This window comes from Pantherophis guttatus, chromosome 3, assembly GCF_059756535.1.
Source record: "Pantherophis guttatus breed Tessera chromosome 3, ASM5975653v1, whole genome shotgun sequence".
Taxonomy (NCBI): Eukaryota; Metazoa; Chordata; class Lepidosauria; order Squamata; family Colubridae; genus Pantherophis; species Pantherophis guttatus.
This window is the reverse complement of record NC_142065.1, coordinates 12,671,217-12,683,769: the sequence shown is the minus strand read 5'-3', so window position 1 is coordinate 12,683,769 and position 12,553 is coordinate 12,671,217. Positions and strand designations below refer to the sequence as shown.

The window sequence follows — 12,553 nt, the reverse complement described above, 5'->3', positions numbered from 1 at the left end:
AAAATTGTGTCGTAAATAAGTGTTCCCCAGTGCTAGGACAGGTGAGGGGATTATAGGTTTTTACACTGTGATCTTTTAATGTTGTAAGCCATCGGAGTCAATGTGTGTGTGAGTTGGACAGCTATATAAATTTCTTTCATAAAATCTAATCAGTATGTGAAATATGTCACACCCTGCTCTAATTATAACAACAATCTTAATCTAAAGCTCTCTTTATACACAGTAGAACCGAGCAGGAAAAGATGAACTTGGTCATTACTGCAAGCGCCTTTTTTTTTCTAATTTTTCCACATTCATGCATTCTGTAATGAGATTTGAAAAACTCTTATTATTATACTGTGATTGCAAATCCAGAATATGCCCCGCAAAGAGGAATTGTATTTGAGATTAGTCAATCGCAGATAATCCTCAACGTATGATCACAATTGAGCCCCAAATTTCTGTTGCTAAGTGAGGCAATTGTTAAGTGAGTTTTGTCCCATTTTACAACTTTTTGCACAGTTATTAAGTGAATCACTTAAGTTGTTAAGTTAGTAGCAATAGCAATAGCATTTAGACTTATATACTGCTTCATAGTGCTTTTACAGCCCTCTCTAAACAGTTTAGAGAGTCAGCATGTTGCCCCCAACAATCTGGGTCCTCATTTTACCCACCTTGGAAGGATGGAAGACTGAGTCAACCCTGAGCCTGGTGAGATTCGATCTGCCAAACTGCTGGCAGCCGGTGGTCAGCAGAAGTAGCCTGCAGTACTGAACTCTAACCACTGCGCCACCGCGGCTCAGTAGCAAGGTTATTAAATGAATCACTCTTCCCCGTTGACTTTGCTTGTCAGAAAGTCACAAAAAGTGATCATATGACACCCTTCCTGTCATAAATAAGTGTCAGTTGCCAAGCATCTGAATTTTGATCACGACCGTGCAATGGTTGTAAGTGTGAAAAACAGTCATAAGTCACTTTTTCTCAGTGCCGTTGTAACTTTGAATGGTCACTAAATGAACTGTTGTAAGTCGAGGACTACCTTGTAATAAGAGTTCCGCTCCATATCAATATTTTGCTAAGTGCAAAAAAAAAAAAAACCTATTTAGGATCTGAGGACCTACGGAAAGGGACTCCTGTGTCTGGTGACCTTCTCCTCCTAGCCAGTCTAGTTCTGTGCTAGAATGTGTGAAAAATAGCTTATTATTAAATTCTCATATCCAGTGGAAAGCAAATACAGAGCTAATATCCATCTGCCATCCTCTTCTCTCCTCTAATGTCAAAATGTAGGTTGTAAATTCTCACAGGAGGGACCGATCTAGTTTTTCTTTTTTTCTTCCTGCTTATGTTCCTCCGTTCAGAATATTGCACACTGATCACTTAATAAGCACACTGATAGCACTAATAATGCTAATAACAACAGCCTGATTAATCCTTATCTCTTCTGCCTTCCTTTCCAGTGAAAGTTAGCGGCTGTTCGGAGAGCAAAGGAACGCCGTACGAAAGTGCCAACTTGGACTTCAAGGTGAGGAACGGCAGAGCTCTCTACCCCACCAAACAGGTGCACACACCTTTGGAGCAGACAAAAGTTACGGTAATGACTTGGGAGGTTCTAGAAAGATGGGAAACTTTGGTCAGGTTACTGGTGATCTGTCCCCGTCTACACACACACACAAACACAGCCAGCCGAGGGTTAAGAAAGTACTTGGCACGCACACAGGTCGTTATCTCAAACTTGGCAACAATATAAGCACCGTCTGCCAAGAGTTTTACTGCAACAGATAACATAAAATTATATACGCATTGCAAATAATCCAGCAAAACAATATCCCTTTGGCAGCTTCAGACGTTGTTCAAGTGACTAGCCAGAGTTAGTTTTTGTTCGTCACAGATTTTTACCAGCCACCACCCTCTCTTATATAGTCTCTGGGGTGTGGTCCAGTGACTCAGTTCTAATCCCTAGCACGCCTCCTTAATTGCTGCAACCGTTTATCACGCCTTCGTTGGTGTGCATCCAGGAACAACGGCTCTCCTTCCTCGCCCTCATCAGAGACACCTGGCTCCTGGCCAATCTCCCCTTCCTCGGCCGTCACCTGAGGCAGTGCCAGAGGGGAGGGGCCTGGAGAGGGAGGCCTGGCTGACTCCTCTCCCTCATGTTCGGAGCCTTCTTCCTCCGATGAGATAGGCTCAGAGGGCGGGGCCACAACAACTGGTGGGAGAGAAATCACAACCAAAGGGACACAAAGTTAGAAAAAAACAAAAAGCCTGGCTGGCTTTTCTAGAAAAGCCAGCCAGGCATTGTCTACGGATGATCCCCGGCGTATGTCCACAATAATAGCAATAGCGCTTAGACTTATACACTGCTTCACAGGGCTTTACTGTGCTCTGTAAGCGGTTTACTGAGTCAGCCTATTGCCCCTTAACAATCTGGGTGCTCATTTTACCGACCTCGAAAGGATGGACGGCTGAGTCAAGATTGAGCTGGTGAGACTCGAACTGCCGAATTGCCGGCAGTCGGCAGAAATAGCCTGCAGTACTGCATTCTGACCACTGCACCACCAGGGCTCTAAGAACCAGTGTTCGCACTGCTAAGAATAAAAAGAAGAATTTTCTGAGCGTTTTTGTTGCAGTTGTTAAATGAATCACTGCAGTCACTAAGTGAATCCATCTTCCCCCTTTGACTTTGTTTGTTCGAAGCCTGCTGGAGAGATCGCACATGGGGAATCACATGACCCAGGACTTTGCAACCATGTTAAGTACGTGTCAGTTGCCAATCACCCTAATTTTGATCACATGATTATGGGGATGGTACAATGATTTCAAGTCCGAAGACTGGTTGTACGTCCCTTTTTTAGTGCCATTGTTACTCTGAATGGTCACGAAATGAATGGTTGTAACTCAAGGACTACCTGTAGACAAAGCCTTCAGAATCAAAATTTTCTTCTGTTTCTGTTGGTCTTCTATTGTTTTGCCTTTTTATTATGTAAAGCGCCCAGAGGCGTCTGGAGTTGGATATTCTTTAAATCAAAGCCAATAAAAATAAAAGACATAAATTGCACTAATCAAAAAGTGGGAGCATGTATCCTGCTTTAGGGAGGAACTCCCCTATCTTACTAGTCCACGATCTGGCTGATTAGTGGGACAGAGCATTCCCCAATAAACATTTAACAGAATAACAGAGTTGGAAGGGACCTTGGAGGTCTTCTAGTCCAACTCCCTGCTCAGGAAATCTTATACCCATGATGGCGAACCTATGGCACGTGTGCCACAGGTGGCATGTGGAGCCATATCTGTGGGCACAAGACGTTGCCCTAGCTCACCTCCAGCGCACATGCGGGTGCCGGCTGGCTGATTTTCAGGCCTTCTAGGCCCACCAAAAGTCGGGAAATGGGCTGTTTCTGGCCTCCGGGGGGTAGGAGAGGCCGTTTTCGCCCTCCCCGGGCTCCAAGAAAGCCTCTGGAGCTCGGGGAGAGTGAAAAACGGGACTACCGGGCCCATCAGTAAACTTTTTGCCATCATGTGCCAAAAATGGGAGGGAGCACAGGCGGGTTGTGGCGCATGCCTGCGGGGGCATGGGGCATTGAATTATGGGCACATGCACAATCCCCCCATGTTCTCCCCCCCTTTTATTTATTTATTTATTTATTAGTTCGATTTATATTCCGCCCTTCTCCGGAGACTCAGGGCGGCTTACAATACGTTAAGCAATAGCCTTCATACTTTTGTCTATACCTGCTTAGTAGGGCTTTCGCCCCCCCCCCTCCCAGCAGTGTTCTTTTTTATACAAAGTCAGCTTATTGCCCCCACAATCCAGGTCCTCATTTTACCTACCTCGAAAGGATGGAAGGCTGAGTCAACCTTGAGCCTGGTGAGATTTGAACTTGCAGTAATGGCAGGCAGCTGGTGCTATCTAACAGCACTTTAGTCTGCTGCGCCACCAAGGCTCTTTTCTTTTGGCACGCGACAGCAAAAAGGTTAGCCATCACTGCCTTACACCATTTCAGACAAATGGTTTTCTAATCTCTTCTTAAACTACCTCCAGTGATAGAGCACCCGTAACACATAGTCACACGATCACAATTCAGGTGTTTGGCAGCCAACATGCATTGAAAAAGATTGCAACATCCTGGGATCCCCATTTGTGACCTTCCCAGCAAGTTTCCAACGAGCAAAGTCTATGAGGAAAGCCAATGCTTAACAACCAAGTGTTTCACTTAACAACTGTGGCAATTAAAGGCTGTAAAATCAGGCACAACTCATTTACCTTGACAACTCACAGCTCACAACCACCTTGAGAGCTGTGGTGGCAAACTGATTAGAATGCAGTATTGCAGGCTAATTTCTGCCGACAGCCAGCAGTTTGATTCTCATCGGCTCAAGGTTGACTCACCCTTCCATCCTTTCGAGGTCAGTAAAATGAGGACCCAGATTGTTGGAGGCAATATGTAAACTGCTTAGAGAGGGCTGTAAAGCACTGTGAAGCGGTATATAAGTGCTATTGCTGTTTCCTTGCTTAGCAACAGAAATTCTGGTCCCAATTCTGGTTGTACTTTTCACACGTAAAATTCAGATACAACCACCAGCAGCAACAGATACTCTTGAAGCAAAATAGAGATGGCCAGTGGTAGCATCATCTTTTATGGCAATATTATCTTTCCACTTGCTCAAGAGTGGGTAGATAGCAATTGAACTAAGCTGAAGGAAACCTCCCTTGTCTGGCAGAGTGCAAAGGATAGTTGTAGGAGGTGACTTCATAAATTATTTTCAATAAAAGTGTGGGAGTGAATTGTTTTATGCCAGTGCATCTACATTAAATTACGACCTCATTCAGGGATAATGTATTCCAATGAGAATCCTACGACTGTAGCTTTTCGTTCCTGGGTATCTGTGAAAGCACGGAGGCTGCCATCATATCGTATCGTGGCCCTATCCTTTTACTGGAAATGGGATGGTGGAGATTCAGAAAAGATAAAGATAAGATAAAAATACTGTCAGGGTTCCAAATAACATGCCCATAGCAAACAGAACTCAAAAGCAGGTAGATTCCTTAAAGAACAGTTTTATTGGATATATCATACTAGCTGGACGCCCTTGCTTCACTACGAAACTATGTGATCGGACTTGATAAATTGACCCCTAAAGCCTGAAACTTAATGTAGAATGTGTAACTCCGTAGCATCAGAGCGTGTTAATATAAGGTAACTGGCAGTTGGAACAGAGGGGGAGGGGGAGTAGAATGCCCCAGCCCATAGGCCAGATGAGTCATGCGCTGGCCACGCCCACACCCGGTTTAGCGAAGGGGTAGCATCAGAGGTGTTAATCTAAGGCAACTGGCAGTTGGAACGGAGTTCTTTTCAGGTGGGTCAGGGGAGTAGAACGTCTAACTCCTTAGCATTAGAGCATGTGAATATAATACTGTAGATATAATACTAATGATCTGTTGGTCATTTCAAAAAATCCTTCTTAGTGGGCACCTAGAAGCCAAGAGGAACATATGTGTCAAATTTCAAGTTTGTAGGCTTTACGGTTCTGGAGATTTCTTGATGAGTGAGTGGTATTTGGCTTTTATATATATAGATTGGCACAGATTGGTGAAAACTGACTAATGATTCCCGTGGTTTTCACTTAATTAAAAGTAAATGTTTTCCCCCTTTTCCCAAACAATCAGTCACATAGTCCAATCAAAGCTCTGTCTGGTTGCTTGGTAATTTCACTCCTCCTCTCTCCAGCCACCTGTGGGAATGTCCTTGGTTCCAGTGGTGGGATTCAAATAATTTAACAACCGGTTCTCTGCCCTAATGACCAGCTGAGTAGGTGTGGCTTGGTGGTCATGTGACCGTGTGGGTGTGGCCAACTCAACGTCACTCAGGTCGATGGGCGCTTCGCCTTAGCTGTTACAATGTAATAAGGGTTAACCAGAGAGGCAGTTTCTGTAAGCATAGCAATAAAGATTAGGCTAGAAACAACACCAGAATGTTTCCTTCCTGCCTTCCTTACAGGATTAGCCCTTAAAATGGAAAAAAACAAAATAAGATTTCTTCCAACAACCGGTTCTCCGAACTGTTTAGAAAGTTAACAACCGGTTCTCCCGAATAGGTGCGAACTGGCTGGATCTCACCACTGCTTGGTTCCCAGAGGAAACTATTTTGTTTTGGCTACAAATCCCCCCCAGCTATCTCTATTACCCCCCCCTCCCTAATCCTCATCTCCATTGTGGCAACACTGAAGCCCCAAAGATGGCCTCAGTTAGGCCAGCTTCAGAATTGACAAATACATCTTCTCAGAGGAGATATGTAAATAATGGAATTTCCTACATACATGTATGCCAGGTGGATAGAAAACCAGAGAGCTTTATGTTAAAGGTGAATTGGATAATTCAAGGAATGTAAGTCTAGGAGTGAAAAACATAATGTTGCATTTCAACTTGATGATTTCATCTGTAAGATTTAATGAGAATTCTCTTCTCTTATTCACTAAATGAATAGAGGCTGACATAATCTCTACATCATGGACAGTTAAACACAACATCCTTCTGCAAATTTAAATGCCTATGTTATATGCCTTTGTTTGTAGATTCTGAATAAGAGAATGATGAATATTGGCGGGTGCCAAAGTTTGGGTACCCTTCCAGTCTGACCTGTGTACAGGTAGTCCTTGACTTACAACTCTTCATTTAGTGATCATTCAAAGTTACAGCGGCACTGAAAACAGTGATTTATGGCTGTTTTTCACACAACCACTGCAGCATTCCCATGATCATATGATCAAAATTCAGATGCTTGACAATTGGGTCAAATTTATGAAGGTTGCAGTGTCTTGGGGTCCTTTTGCGACCTTCTGAAAAGCAAAGTCAATGGGGAAGTCAGATTCACTTAACAATCAAGAGCCTTGGTGGCGCAGCAGACTAAAGTGCTGTTAAATAGCACCATCTGCCTGAAACTACTGCAAGTTCAAATCTCACCAGGCTCAAGGTTGACTCAGCCTTCCATCCTTTCGAGGTAGGTAAAATGAGGACCCGGATTGTGGGGGCAATAAACTGACTTTGTATAAAAAAGAACACCGCTTAGGGAGGGCCGAAAGCCCTACTAAGCAGGTATATACAAAAGTATGAAGGCTATTGCTTAACCCATTGTAAGCCGCCCTGAGTCTCCAGAGAAGGGCAGCATATAAATTGAACCAATAAATAAATAAATAAATACTAACTGAATAACAGCAGGATTCACTTAACAAAATGCGGCAAAATTCACTTAACAACTGTCTCACTTAGCAACAGAAATTTTGGGCTCAATTGTGGTCATAAGTTGAGGACTATCCGCAATGCTTCTTTTGGCAGAAATAAGAGCTTTCAAGTATTTGCTGTTAACAGTTTAACATTTTTTCTATTCTTGCATTTGGAACCCGCCTCTATTCTTCCTTGCATAATTATTTTAATTCAGAAATATAGATAATCCTCAATGTGTGACCACAATTGAGCCCAAAATTTATCTTGCTAATTGAAACATGTGTTGTTAGTTTTGCCTCATTTTATGACCTTTTTTGCCCCAGTCATTAAGTGAGTCACTGCAGTTGTTAAATTAGTAATATGGTTGTTAAGTGAATACGGCTTCCTTCAGGGATGAAATTTAGCAGGTTCTGACAGGTTCTGGAGAACTGGTAATGGAAATTTTGAGCAGTTTGGAGAACCGGTAAATACCACCTCTTGCTGGCCCCAGAGTGGGGTGGGAATGGAGAATTTGCAATAACCTTTCCCCAGGAGCGGGCGGGAATGAGGATTTTACAGTATCCTTCCACTGCCACGCCCACCAAGCCAAACCACACCCACCAAGCCACGCCTACAGAACTGCTAGTAAAAAAAATTGGATTTTACCACTGGCTTCCCTATTGTCTTTGCTTCTGAGAAGGTCACAAAACATGATCACTTGACCCTGGGACACTGCAACTGTCACAAATATGAGCCAGTTGTCAAGCCTCTGAATTCTGAGCACATGACCATGGGGATGCCGCAAAGGTCATAACAGTGAAAAACGGTCATAAGTCATTTTTTCAGTGCCATTGTAACTTCAAACGGTCGCTAAATGAACTGTCGAGGACTACCTGTATTCTTAGCTGTTCTGGCATTCACTGCAAATTTTCAATTATATTGAAGTCTAAGACTTGTTCTTCTTTCTTGGAAGTACTTCAGAGTTGATTTAGATAGATATCCAACCTCTTTTTAGTCTCAGTTTTGTCACTCTAGGACATTAGTTTTTGGATATGTTTTTATTTAATTGAATCCATTCTTTCTTTCACCTGTACAATATTTCCTGTCCCTCCAACAGACACACAATCCCCAAAGCATAATTCAACCCCATGCTTAAAGGTTGGCAAATCCATAACCTTTATTTTTTTTTTCTCCAAAGCTATATTTTTTCCATGTTTCCCTCCTAAAAGACTGACTGAAAAAAAAGAGTGTGATTGTTTTGTACAAGACTGACACTAGATCTTAGCTCCCTTTGCTTATTTTATTTTTAGATATAGTCAGTGGTGGGATTCAGCCGGTTTGGGCTAGTTCAGATGAACCAGGTAGTTATTTATTTATTTATTTATTTATTTATTTATTTATTTATTTATTTATTTATTTATTTATTTATTTACTTACTTACTTACTTATTTATTTATTTATTTATTTATTTATTTATTTATTTATTTATTTATTTATTTATTTATTTATTTAAATTTGATTTATATGCCGCCCTTCTCCAGAGAGTCAGGGCGGCTTACAATGCATTAAGCAATAGCCTTCATCCTTTTGTATATTTATACAAAGTCAGCTTATTGCCCCCACAAACTGGGTCCTCAATTTACCTACCTTAGAAAGGATGGAAGGCTGAATCAACCTTGAGCCTGGTAAGATTCGAACCTGCAGAAATTGCAGGCAGCTGTGTTAATAACAGGGTGCACTAAACCACTATACTACCAAGGCTCCTAGTTAAATTGCTGGCTGGCCCCACCCTGCCCCGCCCCTTCCAGGAGTCACCATGCGCCCCATTTTGGCTCCCAGGTAAGTGCAAGGAGGCCTACTAGGCCCCAAACAGGGGGTGGGGAGGGCGTGCGTCCCCCCCCCCATGGCCCATTTTTGCTCCCACAGGGTTGCAGGACACCCCCTGGCCACGCCCACCCAGCCATTCATTAGGGCAGAGAACCGGTTGTTAAATTATTTGAATCCCACCACTGGATATAGTGCGACAAAAAATACTTACTCCAGAGAGAATACTCAATTTAGTAGGAATTATCTCTAACCTTCTAACAGATATTGTGATACAGGTTGCATTAACAGAGGGATAGAATCAGGATCATATGAGGTATTAGTACCGCTTTATAAAGACTTAGTAAGACCATGCTTGGAATACTGCATCCAGATTTGGTCACCATGTTATAAAAAAGATGTTGAGACTCTGGAAAGAGTGCAGAAAAGAGCAACAAGGATGATTGGGGGACTGGAGGCTCAAACGTATGAAGAACGGTTGCAGGAATTGGGTATGTCTAGTCTAGTGAAAAAAAGAACTAGGGGTGACCGGATAGCAGGGTTCCAATATTTTAGGGGCTGCCTAAAGAAGAGGGGGTCAAGCTATTCTCTGAAGCAACTGAAGGCAAGTCAAGAAACAATGGATGGAAAATAATCAAGGAGAGAAACAAACTAGAGCTAAGGAGAAATTTCTTGACAGTTAGAACAATTAACCTTGCCTCCAGAAACTGTGGGTGCTCCACAGGGGTGAAATCCAGCAGGTTCTGACAGGTTCTGGAAAACCGGTAGCAGAAATTTTGAGTAGTTCGGAGAACCAGCAAATACCACCTCTGCCTGGTCCCAGAAGTGGGGAGGGAATGGGGATTGTTTAGTATCCTTCCCCCAGAAGTGGGGAGGGAATGAGGATTTTTTAGTATCCTTCCCCTGGAGTGGGGTGGAAATAGATATTTTGCAGTATCCTTCCCCTGCCACACCCACCAAGCCACGCCCACAGAACCAGTAGTAAAATAATTTGAATTTCACCACTGGTGCTCCATCACTGGAGGCTTTTAAGAAGAGATTGGACAACCACTTGTTTGAAATGGTATAAGTTTTCCTGCCTGAGCAGGGGGTTGGACTAGAAGACCTCCAAGGTCCCTTCCAACTCTGTTATTCTATTATTCTTTTATCCTGGCCAATTAAATGGTAAGGTCACATTGTCTGTAAGAATGTGAATACTATTGTGAATTTATTCGTACTTGAGTAAATCTCCAAATATGATCATCCTTGAACCTTGAACTGGAAGCCTCTTGGGCTAAGGAAGAAGGGAAACCTGACACAATAATTACTCACTTTTTAAAAAAAAAAACCAGATCATTTCCACAGTCTATGAAACAAGATAACGTTTTAACATATAGGACCATGATACTAGAACATTGCACAACTATAGTTGAACAACTGGAACATTGCCGAGTCTTAGTGGCCTGGGTCAACGATAAGTGAGGACAAAATAGTGTTTTGGCTAACATGATTTCTGTCTACTTGTTACGGCAGAAAACATGAGATGTTTACAAAATGCGAGGCCAATAAAATGATTATATCTTTGGAATATCGACCCCCAGGGGGAGGGTCTTCTCTGTGGCAGCTCCTGCCCTCTGGAACGATTTGCCCCCGGATATACGAAGGATATCGGATCTCCGGGTCTTTCACCGTGCCCTGAAAACTTTTCTTTTCCATCAAGCAGGGCTGGAGTGAACTCCCTCCCCCTTTTTTAGTCTTTTTTAGTTTTTTAGTTTTTAAATTGTCATTGGGTTTTAATTGAATTGTTTTAAATTGGGCCAGCTATGTAATTCTTTTAATAATTTTAAAATTTGTATTGGCATGTGTTTTAGTTCTGGCTGTGCACCGCCCTGAGTCCACTAGGAGAAGGGCGGTATACAAATTGAATAAAATAAATAAATAAATAAATAAATAAATCTGTTGTAGGATCTATACATTAGCTATCATCTGAAGGCGCTATCTCTCCAAGGACCATGAGTTAGAAAGAACAGAAAGCAGGTCACAGTCTGGAAATTTGGTTGGAGACCAACTAAATTTCATCTGGGCAATATTAAATGGCTAAAGCTATTATTTATCACCTCAATTTTAGAGGATAAAGATTGTAGGGGGTTAGAAATGAAAGTAATTCATTAAGGTAGGAAGATTACATTGTAATGCATTTTGACATTGCATTGAGGTATCCTGTCTCTTTATGTCCTATATCTCATGTATCGGAACCTGTTTTGCTTCAAATCTTGCTCTTGTGAACTACTTAGGATTTTTTCCAATCCCTACAAAACAGGGGTGAAATCTAGCAGGTTCTGGAGAACCGGTAGCGGAAATTTTGAGTAGTTCAGAGAACCGGCAAATACCACCTCTGGCTGGCCCAAGAGTGGGATGGGAATGGAGATCTTGCAATATCCTTCCCCCAGGAGCGGAGAGGGGATGGGGATTTTGCAGTATCCTTCCCCTGGAGTAGGGTGGGAATGGAGATTTTGCAGTATCCTTCCCCTGCCAGGCCCACGAAGCCACACCCACCAAGACACACCACACCCACCAAGACCCCCACAGAACCGGTAGTAAAAAAAAAATTGGATTTCACCACTGCTACAAAAGGAATACATGCTGCAGGTAGCCTTAACAACAGTTTGTTTAGTTATCATTTAAACTTACAACAGCACTGAAAAGAATGGCTTATGACCATTTTTCACAGTTGCAACCGTTGCAACATCCTCATGGTCATGTGATCAAAATTCAGACAGTTGGCAACTGACTCAGGTTAACGACAATTGCAGCATCCTGGGATCATGTGATCGACTTTTACAACCTTCTAACAAGCGAAGTCAACAAGAAAAGCCAGATTCACTTAATAACTATGTTATTACTAACTTAACAACTGCAGGGATTCACTTAACAAATGTAGCAAGAAAAGTTGTAACATGGGGCAAAGTTCACTTAACAAGTCTCTCGCTTAGCAACATAAATTTCGGGTTCAACTGGACTTGTAAGTCAAGGGCTACTTGTAGTGTGCCTTTTTGATTTAGCAAAATATTGTGTTGGGGTTACGCATCATACGAATACAAACTGAACTCTGCTTCAAGATGGAGAGAACTGTGGCTCTTTAAAATTCACCTCACTTCTTCCTTAAAAGCCTTATTAGTGTATATTAGAGTATATTAGAGGAAGTGGAAAACACAGAGGAAAACAAGACTAATGACAAGAATATAGACTTTAATATGGTGTGTGTCATCAATGTGGGAGTCTCAACTTTCGCTGTATTAAAAGCTTCCTGCGTGTATGAGTAAAACAAGAGCTGTTTGTAAAAGAAATGTTCCTTTAAAGCAGGGATGTCAAACTCGCGTCGTCATGTTGTTATCACATGACGCATCGCGACTTTTTCCCCCTTTGCTTTAAAGCAAGGGTAGGGGAACCATGGCCTTTTTATGAGTTGTGGACTTCCATTTCCCAGAATTCCTGAGTCAGCTAGAGTAGAATCTCAGTGTCCCTGGTTGGTCTAAGTTCCCTTCCAATTCTGTTATTCTGTTCTGTTATTTC

The 12,553-nt window shown here is 42.3% G+C and overlaps 1 protein-coding gene across 4 annotated transcripts in view; it reads left to right on the top strand.

Annotated features, from left to right (window-relative positions):
• Window positions 1-12,553, top strand: part of CDH4 (cadherin 4) — a 1,168,269-nt gene that overhangs the window by 742,360 nt on the left and 413,356 nt on the right. For 2 of the 4 annotated variants that reach the window (XM_087889045.1, XM_087889044.1), the window contains exon 3: window positions 1,437-1,501. In XM_087889045.1, coding sequence (XP_087745171.1) covers window positions 1,437-1,501 — 65 coding nt within the window. Of the gene's footprint in view, window positions 1-1,436; window positions 1,571-12,553 lie in introns of all 4 variants that reach the window. The other 2 variants (XM_087889043.1, XM_087889042.1) reach the window with 1 other exon arrangement.